General features: G+C 50.9%; 3 protein-coding genes across 3 annotated transcripts; 2 read left to right on the top strand and 1 right to left on the bottom strand.

The window, feature by feature from the left end:
- Nucleotides 1-4,596: 4,596 nt before the first annotated feature.
- Nucleotides 4,597-7,414, top strand: LOC136547157 (protein PYRICULARIA ORYZAE RESISTANCE 21-like). The gene is made up of 3 exons (XM_066539127.1): nucleotides 4,597-4,755; nucleotides 5,920-6,001; nucleotides 6,325-7,414. The coding sequence occupies exons 1-3, from the start codon at nucleotides 4,744-4,746 to the stop codon at nucleotides 7,122-7,124; spliced, it is 894 nt and encodes a 297-aa protein (XP_066395224.1). The 5' UTR covers nucleotides 4,597-4,743; the 3' UTR covers nucleotides 7,125-7,414.
- A 5,794-nt stretch (nucleotides 7,415-13,208) lies between these two features.
- LOC136544538 (uncharacterized) lies at nucleotides 13,209-14,227 on the top strand. Its single transcript, XM_066536670.1, has 3 exons — nucleotides 13,209-13,481; nucleotides 13,623-13,722; nucleotides 13,833-14,227. The coding sequence occupies exons 1-3, from the start codon at nucleotides 13,209-13,211 to the stop codon at nucleotides 14,225-14,227; spliced, it is 768 nt and encodes a 255-aa protein (XP_066392767.1).
- Nucleotides 14,228-19,895: 5,668 nt separating this feature from the next.
- Nucleotides 19,896-21,203, bottom strand: LOC136547156 (probable carboxylesterase 18). Its single transcript, XM_066539126.1, has one exon. It carries the CDS (start codon nucleotides 21,151-21,153, stop codon nucleotides 20,107-20,109), a length of 1,047 nt encoding a protein of 348 aa, XP_066395223.1. The 5' UTR covers nucleotides 21,154-21,203; the 3' UTR covers nucleotides 19,896-20,106.
- Between the last annotated feature and the right edge of the window lie 338 nt (nucleotides 21,204-21,541).

Here is a 21,541-nt window from a genome sequence, read left to right as displayed (position 1 = left end):
GTTGGATAGTTTTCAGTGTTTCCTTGACGTCTAGCATAAGGATCAGTTATTAGTTTATAAAGAGCCTCGGCTTCGTTGTCCGTCCCTTCTCCCTCGCCGGTCGCTGCTAAAGCTTCGTGCAATCGTGCACCATATTCCGGGATCTTGCTTCTTCCTCCTCCTCGCCTTCTCGGTCGATGAAACTCACGGTGCATGCATCGACATCAACCAGTGCAAAATGCAATGGCCGTAAAAAAGAAATTGCAAAATGCAATGCAGCACATGCATTACGAACCGGCACTTAGGCCTTCAAATTCAGGGCGTAAAGTTTAGGTGTGTCGCATCATGTGTCATATGGAGGTGTCGCATGAGGTGTTCAGATACTAATATTAAGTCTAATTAATCCGACAGTAATCCACGAGATGAATTTATTAAGCCTAATTAATTCATCATTAGCACATGTGTTATTGTAGCACCACATTATCAAATCATGGACTAACTAGACTTAAAAGATTTATCTCACAAATTAGTCATAAACTGTATAATTAGTTATTTTTTAGTCTATATTTAATACTCGATACATATGTCTAAATATTTTTTGAGATAAGAAGTAAATTTTAGGAAGAGTAACTAGACGAGGCCTTACTCTGGCTGCTCGCTCTGAGCCGGCGATCTGGCCATCACCGCCAGTCCGCCACCTGCTCTGCACTCTGCAGTCCGCGGCTCCAGTACGCGGTACGGCGGCGCGCGCGTAATGGATCAGGTAAAATGTCTGTGGGTGACGCCTAAGCCCGTAATGGCGTCTCTGGTCCTCTGAAAGCGAGGGCTCATCTTCCCCGATTCCTTTTCCCGACGCTTTTTGCGGCCCTTTCTGGCGTCATTAATCATCCATCTTTGTCCGTTCTTTCACAGGCGCACAGTACTCGGTACTACGTGCTCACTCTCCACAGCTAGCTCCCTGATCATGCTCTCACTCTCTTTTTTATGAGAACTGCTGGGGCATAGAACGTATGTTTGAGGTGGGTGTAACCAACCAGAACTCGGAATTATCCGTCTTGTCTAATGAGGTAGGCCACTAGGAGTTGGAGAGGCCAATCATCGAGCAGGATTACGCCTGTTGGCGCTGTTAGCATATACCCAATCCAATAGAAACGATATACTAATACTTAGTATACCATAGAACAGTGGGGCGTACATATCTGGTGATCGTGACGCTAAAGCTCAGCGCTTATTTTTGATTCATCGCGCACGAGTCATTTTTTGCTACGAACTGGTCACGTCACGGAGGCATTGAACAACACACACGTAAACCGAAGATGGTCACGGCCTCACAGACTTGCGTAAACGCAATACGCCGGAGCTAGAAATGGTTGCGTACTCCCGATGGATTGGTTGGACGTGCCTGCGCGCGTGCTCTCGCGGCCTGCAGCAGAAATGGACGGGCCACCGGAACGAACGTTCACACGCTGACGCACTGTCCAGTGTCCAGCCCTCGCGCGAGGCACCGACACCGACACCGACACCGACACCGGCTCGCAACTCGCATGCTGAGTGACAGAGTGAGGGAGAAGAGAACGGACGGCCCCGTCGTGGAGACGCCGCAAGGGGGAACGTGTTAGGTGGGGCGCGGTCATACGTACACGACGCCTCCATCTCCGCTCGCCTCCCCGGTGCCGGTGGGTGGGTGTGCTGGCGTGGCGGCGGCATCGCGCGCGCGCACACACACATGCGCGCGTGCCCGCCCCGCCCCGACGCAGGTTTTTCAACGCCCAACAACAGCTCGGCGACCGGGCGTCCATTCACTCGTGTTTTTGGTGGTTTCCTCGCGGGCCAGCCAGCCAGCCGCGGCGGCGTCTTTGGGCGGGCCGGGCACCGCGTGGGCATGCTACAGCGCCGCCTGCCACGGTGATCGCATTCCGCGTCCGGAACAGGGTCGGCGCCAGCTCGCTCTGAGATTCTTCGTGCCATGTGAAGGAGCCCAGTACCAGGAGGGGAGGGAGCACGGCGGCCACGGAGGATAGACGTGATGAAACTACAGCCTGTGCTGCCTACAGGGCATCCGGCAGCAGAGGAAGCTGCAAGCCTCTGTTCTGAAAAGGCCTTGCGGCGTGCATTGGCGCATTGCAGGACGCGGGAAGGTTCCAGTGCATTTTACAAAATTCCGGTGCGGATCAGTACGACGAATGGCGAATGAGTTGTACAGCACTCCGGACGCAAACGGCCGCCCCCTTTCTCCCTGTTCGAGATTGCTACGCTCAGCATGCCTCTCTCTCTCTCTCTCTCTCTCTCTCTCTCTCTCTATATATATATATATATATATATATATATATATATATATATATATATATATATGATTAAAAGGCAGCAACGTAACGCAAAAAGGATTAGTAGTAGTAGTAGTTCATTATTATTGTGCAGTTGTTGGCCTACAGCCTATTCGGTTGGCTGGTTCATATCGTTACTGGTTCGTGAAGAAGTACTGCTGGTTGATTTGTGTGAGAGAAAAATATTGTTCCGGCTAGAAATTTACGATCGTTTACGACGAGCCCCAGCCAAACGAACAGCTAATTCTGTAATCTGGTCACGTTTCCCTTCACCCCGGTTCACCCTGCTACCAACAGGCGCATAACATAACATAAAGCCTTGTTTAGTTTTACCCCAAATTTCCAAAAAGTGCTACAGTACCTATCACATCGAATGTTTGCGGCCCATGTATGAAGCATTAAATGTAGACGAAAAAAAACTAATTGCACAGTTTGGTGGGAAATTGCGAGACGAACGTTTTGAGCCTAATTAGTCCATGATTGAACACTAATTGCTAAATAAAAACGAAAGCACTACAGTAACCCCAAATTCCAACTTTCTGAAACTAAACCCGCTCTAAACAAAACCAGCACCAGCAGGGCGCGAGACTGAACCAACGCCCGTACAAAAAGTAGGCTACGAAGCAAAACCTGCCGCCTCTGAATGATTTTTCTGGTAAGCTGTCACGCACACAGGACTCAAAAAAGTTTTTTTTTTCTCAAAATGAAACTGGTCCGTAGAACACAAAAGGTACCGGTAATGTTGAGTTGGCCGAACATACAGTATTAGAGAACTTTTGTTAGTTTTTTTTTGTGTGTGTGTGGGTGGGGGGTGTTCTTGTAACGCCATTCTGGCGGCATCGATCCATCCCAATCCCCGGGCGCCCGCGGGAAGCGCCAGGCACCGGTTGCATGGGAGGGACGAGACCGCGCCCGGGCGCTGGCGGCCCGCCTGTGGCGGTCGCTAGCGTCCAACACTGAAAGCCTGAACTGAAACCTCACCATCACGGCTCCAAAGCCCAAAGTTCACCCATGAAGAGGCGCCGCCTAGTGAGGTGTCCACTTCCGTGGCCGCCTGCCTGGCTGCCTGCACGCACGCAGGCTCTCAGACAGAGAGGGTGGCAACTGGCATGACATCACTGCTGCTATGCTAGCACAAGCACTGCCTGGCCTGCCCAAGCGATACATGCTGCGATGAGATGTTTTCCTGTCTTTATTTATTTATTACTCTTACTTACCCTGCCAGCTCTCGATTGTATGCAAGTCATTAGCCTTTACCATTTTCAATCTGTTTGGATTGCGGCATCGTTTGATCCGTCCATCATGGAACGGAGCCACGTTGTCCAACAATTTTTGAGGAATTGGCCAATCCATCAAATTAGGCCAGCGGGGAAGATTACCAAGGATGGGTTGCTGTCAGATCTCTTCAACACATGACACAAACCAAACAGACACTCTAGGTTCGGATGATTGTGGATCGGTACGTCCGTCAATCCAAACATGCCAGTAAATCAATAGGAGTATGCCACAAATATGTATTGTTGGATTCGTATCTAAAAGGTACCAGCAAAGATTATGATTTTAAAATCCATTAGTAGAGTACTATATAAAGAAAGTTTGATTTTGAAAATCAAAACTCCTATATGAAAATAATATGACCAAATAACATTATGATAAGAGCATCTACGGCGTTGATTCTGTGCATGAAAACAATATCAGCCACGTGTGTCAAGAACTGATTCATCCAAAATCTAACATGTGCTACGACTCCGACTCAAGCTCTTCCGTACAATATAGTAAAGAGTTATTTTTCTCTCGAGTCTTAAAATGATCTAGAAGCGTGTGAAACCAATATTTTTTTTCTCTGATTCCAACTCCTCCCGCACACTGTAATAAAAAGCCATTTCGAGCCGTGCCGAACAAAGCTTTTGTTTGGTGATGAAAGGTGCGTGTCGTGCCATTTCATTTCAGAAAATGTTTTTTGCTTGTTTGGTCTCTGGACGGATGGCGCTAGTACGCCGATGTGATTTCCTCCTGTGAGGACCCAAGCGTCCTGGTCGGTAGTCGCGTGTCAGTGTGCCCAATGCCCCAAGCGGCCACCGACTGGCAACTTGGCAAGGCACGGCCATAGTGCCACTGCCATGGCAACGCAATGCCTCGCCACATGCGGCAGGCACAGCTAATAGGGGGCAAAGAGGCGCGCGGACCGGGGGCCCACGCGTCGGTGGCCCGGGGTTGGTGCTCGGGACGCACTGCGTGCCTGCGTGCGCAGCTCAGGCTCCGGTTTTAAAGCGCCGCACCCACCGCCCCCTCTGTCATCCCTTCTTCCGTCTACAACCTTCGCTCTCCTTCCCCACGCGCACGCACACACGCACTCCCGCGGCAGCCGGCACCCCGGAGCTCGGAGCGAGCGGGCCACCAGGACGGTGACGGATCGGCGACTCACTCGAGCGCCACTCCCATGGCGGACAAGGTAAGAACTCGAACGCCGATGAGATGAGTCCTGATGCGCGCGATGCTTCTGTACTTGTTCCCTCTCTGCCGCTTCCCGGGTTCCTCTGCGCGATATGAGCCCTGTCGATCTTTCTTTGCCTGCGTGCGTGCGCTGAGCTCTCGGTAGAAACATTCGTGTCTTGTTGGTGGCTGTTACTGGGGAGGAACTGCAATTGTGCAAGACTCGTGGTTCAGTTCAATGGCGTCGATCGATCTCTGTGTGCTGTGTTTCTCTCGACCCCCCCCCCCCCCCCCCCCCCCCCCCCCCCCCACCCACCCACCCACACACACACACACACACACACACACACACACACACTTTCCACTGCTTGCAGCTTTCAGAATTAGAGGCCATTGGGTTTTCGGTTAGGAGCTCACGGACACAGCCCCAGCCCAGTAGAGAAAGAAATGGTCATTCTTCTGCTGATAGATTAACGAGAAAGCATGTTCAGAAATTCAGGAGGACTAAACAAACCAGAGAGTTACGTTTGATAGGGACACTTGAAAAGCTTATTGGGATTTTTGGTCTAAACACAAATATAAGTATAGTAGCCTTATATAAAGTGTGAAGCACTCAACCAGAGGGCAGAGGGGTATGTGGTATGGTATGGCGACTGAAGTACAGATCAAGCAAATGTTCCCTGGCCCTGGGTGACTCTGACCAGCAGAATCCAATTGTTTCCCCAACCGCTTCCATGCCAAGATGATGAAGGCTCACGTCTGGTTTGTCCATTTGTCTGGTTTTCAGTCCTCCAAACAGGCTTTTCAACAAAGCTACAATTTTTCCCCAACCTCCGCTACTGTCGTTTTCGCATTTGTATCGCAATCGCTATCTTTTCAAACATACTGTAGGATTCATGAGTCACCGTCTTTTTCCCTGCCTTTTATTTTTGGTCCAGGTCATGTCCATCTAGACATGGTTTTTTCTTTGCCTTTCCACGGGCTCGCTGGGAATGCACTGTGTACTTGTTTTTAGTAATTAGTAGTAAACTTCATATGTGAAATCTTCCTGCTTTGTGAGTTCATTGTATCAGGGAGTACTGCCTAATCCCTGACTAAAAACATGACAATTGTTGTACACAGTTGGGTCTGCTTCCAATAATAGTACTGCGTTTATACCCGTCATTCGATCTCTCTGCTGCAGATCTCCACGATCGTCCTCAAGGTTGACCTTGAATGCGAGAGATGCTACAAGAAGATCAGAAAAGTCCTCTGCAAGATCCAAGGTGCAGTCCAGTATTGTACTACCGCTCTCATCACCATTCATCATTCACGAATGCAGAGACGCCTCTGCGGTTCACCAGGGCCTGTCAGTTGTCACACACACTGCCTGATAGCCTCGCTGACATGTGGGCCCGCTGCCGTCACATGGCTGCATGAGCGTTCACCTCGCCAGTTGTTGGGGTCACCTGTCAGCTGCTGTTTACAACTGTTTTGTGTTTTTTGTTAATTATTATAATTAATTATTAACGTACTGTTATGTGCTGATGATTGACTGGCCGCACAAGGGCATGAGCATGGCTGATTCTGACTGATTTGTGTTGCGCAGACAAGATGAACATCAAGACGATCTCGTTTGATGAGAAGAGCAATACCGTGACGATCTCCGGGCCGTTCGACGCCGAAATGGTCTGCAACAAGCTCTGCTGCAAGGCCGGCCGGGTCATCAAGGAGATGGACGTCAAGGGCAAGGAGAAGAAGGACGCCGGCAAGGCCAAGGACGGCGGCGGCGAAAAGCCCAAGGACGCCGGCAAGGCCGAGAAGGAGGGCGCCAAGGCGGCGGAGAAGAAGGAAGAGAAGGCCGAGAAGAAGGAGGGCAGGGGCGACAAGGATGCCAAGCCAGACAAGGCGGAGAAAGGCAATAAGGACGGGAAGGCGGGGGCCAAGAAGGTGAAGTTCGACCTCGACGGCGGGGCCCCCGCGGCGGACGCGAAGCCCGGCATGACCAAGGCCGACCTCGGCCCGCTCCTGGAGAAGATAATGGCAGCCAAGGCCGGGCCCGAGCCGCCGCGCGGCGAGCCGATCGCGCCGCCGCCGATGATGGCGCCGCGCGCCGCGCAGGGCGTGGCCGTGCCGTCCATCTGGCCCGTGCCCGCCGGGTCCGTGTCCGGCTACGGCTACAACCCGGGCTACGACTACAGCACTGGCGCTGGCGGGTACGGCTGCGGCTGCGGCGGCTACAACGGCTACTGCCGGTGCGGCAAGCCGGCCGCGCCCGGGGGCTACTACGGCGTGCCGGTGTACGACAGCCAGGGGTGGTACTACGGCGGCGGCGGCGCCCGGCAGCTGTACTACCCCCAGCAGCAGCACTGCTGCGAGGACCCCAATGCCGGGTGCAGCGTCATGTGATGGCGATGCCCGTCAGCCCGTGGACGGATGGAGAGACAGAGCAATCAGTGTGTGGTCACACTACCATGGCCAGTGCCGCCGTGCTGCCTTGCCGAGTTGCCGGAGGGGGAGAAAAACTCTTCTTTTTTCTTTTCCTCGTGTCGCCTTTTCTTGTTTATGCCTGTGGATTTTGTTTATTTATTTAGGGAGTTGAGTTGTGCATGTGAACAGTTGAGCTGCGACGCCTATGGTGTCTAGTCTGTGATGAAGTATAATGAGAATATACAGTATGAAACACCTTGAGTGCTCTTGAAAAGTCAAACTTGAACGTGGCATGATCAAGGGATGCTAAAAGTGGGCTAAGGATCTTCTTCTGCTGAAGTATACTTGCACAAATCCTCAAGCGTCCAGGCTGGCCCCTTGGTTCTCCGCTGGAGCACCTGATTTTTGAAGCAGGAACATGGCGCTGCCAATGCCCACGGCCCACCAATGCGTCCGTCCGGGCGGGCGCCTATAAAGTGCTGCTAAGGGGCTGTTTTTGATCCGGCCACTGAAATTTAGGGGCGTTCGATACTGATAAAAAATAAATTACAGAATCCGTCAATACTTCACGAGACGAATTTATTAAGCCTAATTAATACATTATTAGCACATGTTTACTGTAGCACCAAGTTGTCAAATCATGGACTAATTAGACTTAGAGTCTCTTTGGCACGGCTTATGCCGGCTTCGGCTTCATCTATTTTGTGTAAATCGAGGCACTGTAGCGTGAAGCCGTTTTGTAAGCCGGAGTTAAAATAAACTAGAAGCCAGAAAAAACCAGTTTTTCTGGCTTCACCGGCTTTGGTTTCACCGATGAAGCCGTTTTGGATGAGCCGTGCCAAAGGAGCTTTAAAAGATTCATCTCGCAAATTAGTTGTAAGCTGTACAATTAGTTTTATAATTAGTCTATATTTAAGAAACTGCCGAAGTGACTAGTGACGGCTCGTGCCACAGCGACGAGAACCTAGCCACCGAGTTGGGAAACCGGAAGCCTTTCGGTCACAGGCTCACAGCGAATCGAGATTGCTGCAGAGAGTTCTTGCAGGAGCCGCACATCGCACGATGCGTATTGGTTCGGTGAGATTTCTCTGTCCGGTGGCCGGTGGATCACGTCCGTCCAATCGACCAGGACCGGCCAATCAATTCAGTGAAGAGAACGAACTCAGGCGTGCGTGCCTATGCCTCTATCATTCAGTCACTGATTTCATTTCATTCCATGCATCCGCGACGCATTAGCGAAATGATTAGCGGAACTCCCAGGCAGTCCTGGCTGGCGCCGGCGGAAAGCGTCGGAGACAGACACGCTTGGAAATGGAGGCGAGGCGGCTTCGTGGGAACTTCCGTCTTCTCCTTCCTTTGGACTTTGGAGGAGTAAAAAGCTGGTGCTGCTGGGGCGCGTCCAAGGAAAGCCGAAGCCGAAGCAGCTTCGGATTTTGCCGGGCCATGGCTCGCCTTTTTATTCTTGGTAATGATGGGAGACGGCCCATGGTAGCAACAGTATCTAGCCAAATGGATGAGTAGCTAGCTTGCTATATCGAGCTCAGGAGGAAAGGGGCTATTGCGCTGTTGAACGGATGCTGCACTCTTTTCTGGTGTTTGATTGATGCATCGTGCTACAGTGTCGGGGCATGGCGATGAAGACATGGAAGTGAAGGATTGCGATTGGCATGGCATGCTCTGCTTCTGCCTTGCAATTGCAAACTGCAGTTGTGCAGGCCATCTGGATTCTGGCGCCTGGACCACGGTGCACGGACGTAGGAAATGGATGAATGAATGGTCAGTGCCTCAGTGGTCTGTTACGACACGGGACACTGTTCAGCATCTGACAATGGCAACACAAGACATCGTTCCTGTGCCTGGACCGATGCCACCGAGAAGGTCCACCAGAGCGCGAATGCAGAGCAAGCGTGTGACAGGCGAAGACTGGGTCGCGGCGTGATCAACCAGCTCAGCGCTGCCTACATATATGTAATAGGCGTGAGGGAGAGAATCATCTATGATAAACATTGTATCAAACTTGCCCCTTCTGCAAGCTTCGTCTGATCCCTGCCTGCTGCTTTGCTTCCCTGCCTAAAACTTCAATTCCTATTGCTACTTCCCCAAATTCTGTATCAAACCTATCCAGTTCGGTCATCGCACCGCACCCAACGGTGACGCCCCGTCGGGTTGCAGTTTCCAGGACGTGGCCCTTCGTCCCGGCATGGTTCCACTCGCGTCGTTCACCGCTCGACACACACCGGTGGTAGGTGGAAGAGCACGCGGGCCAAGGGAGTTGGAACTGGTGGGCGCTCAGCTTTGTGATCAGGCGCTTGAAGCCGATGATCACATCTTGTTCTAGTGTTGTTTCTCGGCACAAGATTGGCGGGAGATCCTCTCCTGTCTCGGCTTCATCGACACCTGCCCAAGCGCCTCTATGAAACTACCCTGTTGGTGGCTCTGCAACACCAGTTGCTAAAGGAGAAGATTTTAACACCTTGATGGCATTGGTGACATGGCAACTCTGGAATAATGTAATACTAAGATGGAACCATATGATATTTCGTTTCTTGCTCCTCCACGTCCCAGCGTAGCCAGCGTCCTCCATGGACCCCGCGACTGCCTCGAGCAGTTGAGCGCGGTGGCGTCGAACACGGCAGCCGACTTCGAGTGGTCGGATCCCCTTCTCCCTCTCTCTCTGTTGGCATCCTGTGGGCTTCGGGCTGGCCTGACCCATTAGCCGTGACATGCTTTTCGGGCTAGGCCAGCACAAAAAAACAGCCCAACACGTCATGTCTGGGCCGTTGGCTAAACCCGAAACCTAGTTCAGCATGGTGTCAGCGGGCCGGCCCGAATAGCAATCTATATCTCCCTCTTAATTAGACCTGAGCATTTGCGGGTCGGGCAAAAAAAAAGCCCGATTATTTTGGGCCAAAAAAGTCCGTCAACGACCGTCCCACTAGGCAAGTCGGGCCAGGCCCGGGCTGGCAACACATTTTATAGTGTAAAATAGCTAAAAAGAGTATTTCGGGCTAGGCTCAGGCCAAGAAAATTTTTTCTGGGCAGCAGGGTCTGTGCCCAGGCCCTATCCTTTAAGGTTCGTGGGCGGATCAAAACTCGTCAGCCTTGGCCTGGGTCGCGCTCAATTTGCTCAGGTCTACTCTTAATATAAATAAAAATTATGAAGTTATACAAGCAAAAAAAATATTGTGATATGATAGAGGTGCCATGGCCCCTGCTGGCCCACCCTTGGCTCAGCCACTATATGTTCATACTGTTACTTATAGATGTGCAAGACTATGGCCTGTTCGCTTTGCTGAAAAGCCATGGCTGAAAGTACTGTTCGCTGATTTGTTGTGAGAAAAAAACATTGTTCGTTCGCTGAAATAGTACGGCTCATAAGACAAGCGAACATGACCTATATTTCCCAACTATTGTCAAACTACTGGTAGATGCTTGTCTGCAAAGGAAACACTTATTCTAGCGTCGACTGATTCTGCATGTTTGCCGAGCTAGTGGTGTTGGTGTTCATCCATGATAACCTCAACCATCGAATTACCATGACCCTTTTTCAAGTATATGCTTTATTGTCTGAATCGATTGGCAACTTACTAATCCCAACAACAATTGTTAGAGACTATGGCAGCGGCGAGGAGGAGCACAAACATGAGAGTAGGATCAGCCTTGCACGCGCACCATCTCTCGATAAGTCCATATCTTTCTACATGATGGTGCTCGGTCAAGGAATACTCCACCTTGTATCCTGCACGCTAGAGATGTTCTCATTCATCCCTCGAAGATCTCTTGCCCGTCATGGTCGATTTAGAGGCCACCTGTGAGTAGAATCCATCGATCTATACTACGGATATGCCTTGGAGAAATGCATGGAAAATGATGTGGTTGCTTGGAAGTGGATGCACATGAGGAACTATGCATACACACAGGGGCATATGCTCTTAGGGGCAAAAAGGCAATGTCGTACGGAACATCCGATCCCACTGAGGAATTTTACAACGATCTTGGTTGACCGGTTTAGATATATCAATAGTAATGAGGTCTGGGTGGAAGAGAGATCAAAATCGTGTGGCATTCATCTACGTATACGACACTAGTGATCCTATCCAATCTAAGTAGGGGATCCTATGAATGTAGAATTTATATGAATTTTGATGAGATCTGGGTGGAAGAGGAAATAAAGAACAATGTATCAACATATATTGGTAATTTGGATTGGCAAGACGAAGATAGATTTTGTAACGTGGCATAGTTATGCAATTACAAAATTACTTCTGAAGGCAAATCTAGTGCAACCTTTTCTAGATATCTAGGTCAACATGTAAAAAGGTAATTTGTGACTAGCTGAGAACTAGAATGGCATCTGACCTTAGGTTGGTAGGCCCATATCTACATATATACTAGGAAATAAACCTATTTGTTGTAACATCCCAGATGTCAGGCACATGATAATAAGTAGAGTTTTAACACTTAATAAAACATGTCAAATAGTTTTCATGTGCTCTAGATCTAGAACTTTACATTAACAATGAACATGTAGAGTTTAAACTCTTTTAAATAAGGTCAAACTCAATTCTTGGAAGAGAATAATATATACAAGATATTTTCGTTATGATAATTTAAACATAATGTGGATTTGTCACAAAGGGTATGCTGGTTTGGCTTTTAATTATTGTCCAACTAAAATAATAGCAAACCAAAACTTAGGCTTGTCAAAGTCATGATTTCTCTGCGAAAGGACTTTTAATTTAGTGGTTATAAGAACCAGAGCGAATATTTAGGATTTATCGGCGTTGTGTATTTAGTGCAAAGTTTGGCTAGGCGACGATTACTCGGCGACTACGTGCGCCTAGTCGCTGGGCGAAGCCCGTCGCCGCGACTAGGGCCCTAGTCACGCATCGCGGCGCTAGGCGGCGCTAGGCGGCGCGTAGGCGCGCAAGCTCGAGGGTGGCTCCGATTTGGCACCAAATCATAGCGCGGGAGGAATTCCCGCGCAGCCACGAGACCCAGGCGCGGGAGGCTAATGGAGCGCGACACCATTCGCTCCTCCCCTGCTCCCCGTCGGTCCTGCTCCTCCCGCTGGGCGAGGTCCATCCCGCCGGACGACCTCCTCCCCTCCTCTGCTCCTCCTCTGCTCCTCCCATGCTCCTCCCTTGCTCCTCCTCTGCTCCTCCCCTGCTCCTCCCACCGGTCTTGCTCCTCCTCTGCTCCTCCCCTGCTCGTCCAAGCTCATCCCCGACTCATGCGCCGCCGGTCCTGCTCGTTGTCTACTCACCGCCGCCGTCCTGCTCGTCCTCGACTGGAACCCCTCCCCGCCGGCCACCCCAAGTCCCCAAGGTGAGCTCCCTTCCCTCCCATGATCCTCTCCCCTCCCATGCCGGCAGCTCCTCCCCTGCTCATCTCCCCTGTTCCATTTATGTCACCAATCTTCACCTTCATGATTGTGGGTCTGAACCAATGTGTATGAGTTGCATTGTCGAACTATTGCGTATCATGTATATGCACATGCAGTTCTGCTTCTGCAAGATCTGTATGCTTGGGTACAAAATGTGGTAAATTTACCTTAGTTACTACAATAAGAAATCAAAATGATTTTGTGAAAATCTTGAGTATGACATAAAAATTTCTGGGAAATTAGGATCCAGCTAGTGGATCTATGTATATGTCATGAATGGATATGATTTACTAGTGCATTGTTGTCATTTTACTTATAACAAGTATATATTTGTTGCTACCATAAAAATAAAGTTGGATTCTAAGAAGTATGACTAAACTCTTGAATTTGTTACTTATAACAAGTATGACTGAACTCTTGAATTTGAATGTAGGATGTCGATAGAACAAGGTTTTTCTGCACCAGATGCAACAGGAACTGAGGCAACTAATCTCCTGAAAAGGAACTCAGATGATGTTGGATGGGAATATGGTGTTCTTATTGATGCTAGAAACAAGGACAAGGTGAAGTGCAAGCTCTATGACAAGGAGATGAGAGGAGGGATTCATAGGTTGAAGGAGTAATTGGCTCATGAAGGAAAGAATGTGAAGAAATGCACAGCAAGAACACCACAGGCTATGGAGGCTAAAGAGAAGTGCAAGAAGGCACTAGCTGATGCAAAAAGGAAGAGGGAGGAGAAGACTGTTCGTGAGCTAGAAATTAGAGAGGAAGTTCATGTAGCTAGGGTTGAAACAGATTTAGATGAAGTCACCTGTGTTGAAAGTTCAGAGCCCCACAAATTAGGACCTATTGACAAATGGACACGTGCTATTGATCCTAAAGCTACCAAGTCTGATTCTTTGAAGCAACAACAACTAAATAAGGAACTTTGGAAAGAAAGAACCAATGAGGTGCATAAGTACATTGCAAGATGGGCCTATACACATGGTAAATTGCTAGTATACTATGTTGTTTTTACATTTCAAAGTTCATTAGATGTTGTTTTCCTGTACTGAACACTAATTATGCTTCTTTCAATGTTGTGTTGGCAGGAATTACTTTCAATGCATGTGATAATGATGAGTTCAAGCAAATGTGCGAAGCAATTAGATAGTTTGGTCCAGGACTTGTACCTCCAACTCAGGATGCACTGTGAGGGAAGTTGCTAGAAGAAGAATATGAAAGAACCAAGAGTTTGCTGCAGGAGCGTGAAGCCGAGAAGATGAAAAATGGATGTTCTATTATGACTAATGCTTGGTTAGATAGGAAGAGGAGAAGCATAATGAATCTATGCACCAATTGTGCTGATGGAACCTCCTTCATCGGCTCTAAGGAGATGTCACATGTCTCACATACCAGTGAGGTCATCTTTGATCTTGTGGACAAAGCAATTGAAGAGATTGGTCCAGATAATATGGTGCAAGTAGTGACTGGCAATGCCTCTAACAACATAGGAGCAAAGAGGCTATTGGAAGAGAAGAGACCACACATATTTTGGACCTCTTGTGCAGCTCACACAATCAACCTTATGCTCCAAGGAATTGGCAACATGACTCGGTTCAAGAAAGTGGTTGACCAAGCAAAGGCATTTACCATATTTGTCTATGGCCACACAAGGACATTGGAGTGCTTGAGATACTTCACAGAGGGGAAATAGGTAGTGAGGCCAGGAGTGACTAGGTTTGCTTCAAACTTTCTCACTTTGAGTAGCATGCAAGAGAAGAAGGACCAGTTAAGGAAGATGGTGGTTCATAGTAGGTGGGACTCATTGAAGGATGTGAAATCAAAGAAAGGAAAAGAGGCAACAGCAACTATATTGAGTCCAAGCTTTTGGAAGGATGTGAAGCTAACATTGACTGTTTTTGAGCCATTGGTCAAAGTCCTTCGTTTGGTTGATGGGGATGTGAGGCCATCCATGGGTTTCCTTTATGGAGAACTACTAAAGGCAAAGAGATAGATCAAAGAGGCCTTTGGAAATGTTGAGGCTCGGTTCAAGGATGTAATAGCTGTTATTGACAAGAAGATGAATGGAAGACTTGATTCTCCATTGTATTTGATAGCCTATTTGCTGAATCCTCACTATAGCTATAGTGACCCATCAATCTTTGATCAGCCCAAAATATCAGAAGGGTTTATAGCTTGTGTTGAGAAATTTTATTATCATGATGAGGACATGCAGCATCAGGCTGCCAACATTGAACTAAAGAAGTTTCAGAACAGAGAAGGACCCTTTAGCAAGAAGCTTGCTAAGAATTTTGAAAACTTTGATTACAACCCAGGTAGAGGTACTTCCTATAAGCTTGCATGGCTCATGGCTGTTTGTTGTTTGCTGTTTTCTAAACTAATTGAGGTGTTTTTTTTTATTTTAGCATCATGGTGGAGACTATATGGATATGCAACACCAGCTTTACAGAAGATGGCTACAAGGACCCTATCTTTGACATCAAGCTCTTCTGGTTGTGAAAGAAATTGGAGTGGGTTTGAAGAGGTTAGTACCTATCTATTATGAACATTTTAGTTTCAGCAGCATTATAATTAAATTGTAGAACTGAGAATGCTCTTTTTAAATTATAGATACGCACTAAGAAGAGGAATAGGCTTACTACAACCTGCCTCAACAAGCTGGTGTATATCCAATTCAACTCCAAGCTACTTAGTAAGAGAGAAAAGATCAAGTCAAACAAAATCACTAATGTTCTCTTGTATAGTGATACAACTGAAGCTCAAGGTTTTCTCTAAGAGGGTGGGGATGATTGTGCATTAGCTGACTTTAGAGATGGGAAGGAAGATGAGATGGAAGATACTAGGATACCTTGGTCTGTCATTGGAGAGGTAGTGGGAGCAGATAAACAGCTTGAGCTGCGTAGAAGTGCAAGAGTGAGGGAGCTCTATGAAGGAGAAGAATTTGAGTTTGAAGAAGAAGAGTATGACGATGAGGATGTGAACTACAGTGAAGAAGAAATATGATCTGGACCATCTCCATCTAGTAGTGAAGCCTTTTGTGATGCCCTAGTCTTATGAACTGCAGCTGTGTCACTTTGTGTCTGTGTGTCTTCTTTTATGATTTATGAGACCTGAACTAAGAACTATATACTTGTGTTGTCCTTTATTTATAAATTGTGTTGTGCACTTGTATTACTATCCTATCCACTTGTATTGTAATTATCAGCTGCTGATATAGTGTGCTCATGGATGGAAGGCTGCTGAAATCATCCAGATAAGTCACAACTTAATGTTTTCTATTTTTTTTTTGATAAACAGCTAGCTGTCTATTGACTAATTTACTAGCTACTAGCTGTCAAAATGTGTTGCAGGAGCTAGGAACATGCAAGAAAGCAAGAGTAAGCCAGCTAGGAATCAGATATGTCTACTGGCCCTCTTTTTATACTTACTGTGACTCATATATAGTAGTTATATACATATATATAGTTATATACACAATATATATATATATATATATATATATATATATATATATATATATATATATATATATATAAAATTTATGGCTATATTGCTAAAACGCCTAGGAAAATGCCTAGGAGCGCCTAGGACCTAGTACTCCTGACTAGGCGCTAGGCAATGGGTCAGCGCCTAGCTGAACTTTGATTCAGTGGTAGACAAGATTCCCGTCGATAGTGAGGCGTCCGTGGTGACTTCGTCAATCTCGAGGATTTATCGGCTCAGTCTTCGAAGATGCTCGTAGAAAATTGTCTTGCCATCATTTTTTGTATCTCGTACTCGGCCTTCATGGCCTTGTATTAATAGACGTGAACTCAGCCAAATCATAAGCTACCGTATCAATGTAAGGGGTTAATCCACACCAATGATTGACCTAGGTCCCAACTCAAAGTTACTTTAGCAGTTTCGTGCCATGATTTTGGTTTGATAAAATTGGAAGGCAATAATTAGATCCAAAGTCGACCCTTCGAGAGGCGGAACTCTTCGAGAGCCCCGACCTGACGGCCTCCCACCCGCCGCCGCCGGCGGCACCGGCGCCCCCCGCCCTCCCCTCCCCCTCCCTCCCCCTCCACCTCCCCTACCCTCCCCACAACAGATGTCGCTGGATCTGGCACTCTGGCGCCTCCGCGAGATCTGTGGCCGCCCGCGCGGATGCTGGCGTCAGAAGCTGCTGCCACCACGACCGGTGGTGGACCCGAGGCCGTCCCTGCTAGATCCGACTCTTCAGCCCCTCCGCGGCCCTCCACGCAACCGCTGCCGTCGAGGTCGGGCTCCGCCGTCGCTCCGTCCACGCCGACGATGATGTCGGGCTCCACTACAGCAGCCACCAACGGCGTCGAGCCTGCCCATGTGGGATCCACGGGCTCCAGTGCTCCAGCGCCCCCCTCTGCGGCCATCTGCGCCGCTGCCGACACCAACACCGGAACTAGCCGCCGCGACCGCCATTGCCTCGGCCGCTCCACCACCGCCGCCTCCTGCGGAGCTCGCGCGAACGCCGCCGGGGGATGAGGACGCTGCCAGGGACGCCACCATGGCCGCGCCGCTGACGACCGGGGGGGGGGTAGCTCTGGCGCTTCGTCCCCAATGCCACTGGGGCAGGATGCCAGCAACACCGCGGGCACGCTCGGGCCCTGGGCTACTGTCACGGCATCGTTGGACGCCTCAAACTCCTCCCTCTCGCTGGCCGTGGCACCGTTCTTCCCCGGATGCTCCTCGAAAGGGCGTTCGAAGAGCCGGCGGTGGGCGGACGATGACGACGAGGAGACCGATGACGACCACCCCGCGACATACCTAGAGGCCGCTCGTCGCCCGGCGAAGCTGACCTCAGCGTCCCCCGTGTGCCGCCAAACTCGTTCAACCGCAGTTTTTGGGTGTCGGGGAGCGGGGCCTTTGCACGGCTGTGCGGGTGCTGAACGGGGCCGATAGGGACATGGCTGTAGGCGGAGGAAGCACAACCGACCATGCCCGCAGCTGGTGAACGGCTTGCCTGTGCGGCTAGTGGATGGCCGTGTCCCTGCTCGCCAACGCCTCGGCCACCATGGACGGGTCTCCGCCCCCAACACCAATGGGTGGCGTGAGATCCTCCCCCGACAGGTCACAGGATCTGCTGCTGCCTTGACGAAGCCTCGCCCCAGCCAAAAGAAACTTTCACAGGTCAAGAAGATCCTAGCAGAGCTTCACGGCAGATGCTTCAACTGCCTCTCCTACTCGCACCGAGTAGCGACTTATCAGTTGCCACGGCGTTGCCTGCGCTATCGTGGATTTGGGGACCTCGTTAAGGACTGTAGGCGAAGGACTGCTTCGACCTCGGCGGCGGTGGGTGCCAACCTACCACGATACTCTGCTCGCGACAACCCTACGTCCTCCCAGCACGCGCCGCGCGGCGGTGCGAAGGGTGCCGCACCGGGGGCCGTGGGGGGCGCCGGTGGGAGACGACGACAACATCGGCGACGCAAGACTAAGTCAAAGGAGATCGGCATGGGTGCGCCTGTTGACCACGCTGACAGGACACCTACTTCTACTGCTGCACTAAGCTTCCCCGAGCCAGATCCGGTGACGCTGGCGCTGTGCGTGAGTGCGCCCCCCCCCCCCGCATTGGTCATCTCTTTCGACCCAATGCTGGAGGAGCTCGCCGCCTCGCTCGTCGTGAGCCGCACAATGAGAGCACCAACACCTGGGTGTCTGTCTGCTACGACAGCCCCTCTGGAGGTTGAAGCACCAGTGGCGGACACCTGTTCACGGCGGCGGCTGCTCGGTGGACGACAGACTTGTCTCCGATGTCACCAGTGCAGGGGCCGCCACGTCGTAGAGGGTTGCACCACCCCCCAGCGACGCGGCGCCCACACCACGCGAGGCTGCTCGACGTCTCGCACGTTTCACTAAGGAGGTGCAGCTTGAGCGAATGACGCCACTAATCGCCAGCCCACTCAGGCAGAAGGTAGCAACCATAAGGCAACCCATGCCAAAACGGAGCAGACGGATTGTCGCTCAGCCGCTGGCGCACATTCCGATCTCCAAGCGGAGCTAGGTGCTGCTCATGCGGAGGATGGGCTTTGCACCGCCAGCAGGTCCAATCTCATCCGCGTCCAAGAGAGCCTACGACGACTTTTTTCGTAAGGAACTTGACGTCGAGCGAAGTGGAAGCATTGGACGAGCTGTTTCCGGCGACCACTGCTACGACTGGTAGAAGGCTCTTCTCGGATGACGGAGCAGAGTCGCGCGGCCATTAGCGGAGACGCACAGCTCCGTAGGTTAGTGCGCTGCTCGTAGTTCGGTTGTTTACTTTTATGTAATATCAAAGTTTGAAACAGTCTGCCAGGAAGGTCCAGTCAAACTGTAAGACCTTCTAAGGCGCTCATGAGAAGCGTGTCGTGTATATGGTTAAACTCTTCTTCTTCTTAATTATAATGATACGCAAATTTTTTGCATATTCGAGAAAAAAAATCCAAAGTCTGCAAGAATTTTGGTGAACACTCGGCGGCCGAACGCGGATCAGGCCACCTGCAACTGCAACTGCAACTGCAACTGCAACTGCTATTCTACTGACTCGGTCAGGCAAAAAGAGAAGGAAACGCGGCGCACGGCTGGGCCTCACGAGCAGCGGAGCACGTGCAGAGGCAGAGCACAGTTCGGCCAGTTCCATACTGCCCATTGGACTATTGGAGCGCTTCTGCGAGTTGTGGATCCTCCCCTTCTGGTGGGCCTCTTTTGATTTACACCACAGTGGAACCGCAAGGTGCATTTGGTTTTTGTTTGAGGGGACTCTCATCAAAGTTCAAAACCGCACATCTCCTTTTCTTGTATATCTTATCAAAACGAACTGGGAAAAAAATTCAAATAATGGAAACTTTCGCTTCGATATCCTTTAAAGAGGATACATCAAGCCTCGACTATTACAAAGGGACAGGTGGACAGCACACGTAGCTAACAGCCTGATTAGCTACGCTCTTCCGGCTGCAGCTACATATAAGTAGCACATTCTGTAGGAATAAGTAGTTTTTTAAAAAAAGAATCAAGCTGAAAACTGCCGATTATATTAAAAAGAAAAAAAAAACAGACTAGACATTACAACGAAATTGAACAATTTGATCTCTGCAGCAACAGCTGTAGCTACAACCCCACAAAAAGGTAGCCAATCAGGTCCTAAGACATCAAAATGTATAACTCAACTATAATACACTTACATCACCTGAAGCTCTGATCAACAAACCAAAAGCCACTATTAGAAAGGCCTTACATAAACCAAGAAGGGGCAGTGTGACTGTAAATGACACTGAAAATTCTTGGAGACGGCAATAGTAGATCAGGATGACAAGTAACACTATGGACCATCAAATCAAAGCAGTATCCTGATGACAAACCTCTGCAATGAATCGATCATTGATTGGCTGGGAAGTTTTGGAGCCTACACAGTCGAGTGAGCTGACAATCAATCTAAACCAGCTGGTAACTAACAATGACAGAGGGACTGGGGATGAACACTGGCAGCTCAGTCTATCAGTCGCTGCCTCAATTTTCCACCAAGGAAGTTTCTCCAGTCCTACGATTTCTTGCGATTCTTGCAAACGGATTACACTACTCTTTCGCATGGTCTAGCGCGCGTTTCTTCCGCTGCCGTGCGTGCCGGTTCACGAACTCCGCGACGTCGCCCACAAACTTCTTGCTGTCCGCGAGGTCGTCCAAAATGTAGAACGCGTGGATGGCGTCCGGGTACTCCGCCACGGTGACCTCCTCGGCGCCCGCGGCGCGGAGCGCGTCCGCGTACGCCCTCTGCCTGTCCTGGTGCACGTCCCACCCGCCGACGCACACCAGCGTGGGCGGGAACGCCCGCCACCGGTCCGCGCCCGCGTCGCGCCTGATCGCGGCGGGCACGTTGGCGGCCTCGTGGTCCCGCGTGGCGCCGGGCGGCAGGAACGCGCGCCACAGCCACGCCAGCCGCTCGGGGCCCCCGAACGGGGCGTCGTGGAGCCGCAGCTCCGACTCCGTCGGCGCCTCGCCGCCGAAGAAGGGCTGCACGGCGACCAGGCCAGCGACGGCGTCGGGGAGGCGCGCGGCGACGTGGTGGGCGACGTTGCCGCCGGCGCTGTCCCCGGCCACGAAGGCGGCGGCGGCGGGGGGAGACGGAGACGGAGACGGCAGCGCGCCACCCGCGCCGGCGAGGACCCACCGGAGGGCCGCCTCGCCGTCGTCGTACTGGGCCGGGAAGCGGTGCTCGGGTGCGAGGCGGTAGTCCACGGAGGCGATGACGGCTGGGATGGCCGACGCCAGGCGGCGGCAGAGGTCGTCGAACTGCGCCGACGCCGCGGAGTGGAAGACGAAGCCGCCTCCGTGGAAGTACAGGACCACCGGGAGCTCTTTGCCGCCGCCGCCGGGGATCTCTGGGACGAAGAGCCGGACGCGCAGGTGGTCGGAGACGGCGTGGTCCGTGGATGCCACGCCGCCGACGGGGGCCGTTGGGGTGGGTGCCGCGGTGCGGTCGAACAGGGAGAGCAGGAAGCGGTTGACGGTGCCGTCGCGGCGGAGCGAGGCGGCGTGCAGCGCGGAGGCGGCGTCCACAAGCAGCCGCGCGCGCCACGGCAGCGGGGGCTTCCCTGGCCGCGGCGGCGGGTCTGGCGTGCCCATCGATCTCCCCAGTCCTGTCCCTCGGTTTCTCGGGCTGGCACAGGTCGCTGGCGCTGATGATATTGATAAGGGCAGCGGCAATGGAGCGGATGACGAGTCCTTGTCGCGATTTAATCATTGAGATTTGAGAGACGTTTATAACCGCAAAAACGTCCTACTCTCGAGTCTTGTGCTGACGTCTTGACGAACAGGAGACTAGTCGTTCTGACGTTCTCAAACAGAAAGTTGCATAACCAATGGGCTAGGCTTGATCGAGGCATGTAAAATCATATACATGGGCGGCCGATGTAGAAGATTTATTTGTTGCCGAAACAAGTACTGGACCATTGTCGGAGCGTCCGGACGCCGACAGTCTCTATTCACGCTATGTGGTCTCACGTTGTTTACT

The sequence above is a fragment of the Miscanthus floridulus genome, chromosome 3 (genome assembly GCF_019320115.1).
Source record: "Miscanthus floridulus cultivar M001 chromosome 3, ASM1932011v1, whole genome shotgun sequence".
Taxonomy (NCBI): Eukaryota; Viridiplantae; Streptophyta; class Magnoliopsida; order Poales; family Poaceae; genus Miscanthus; species Miscanthus floridulus.
This window is presented reverse-complemented; position numbering and strand designations above follow the sequence as displayed.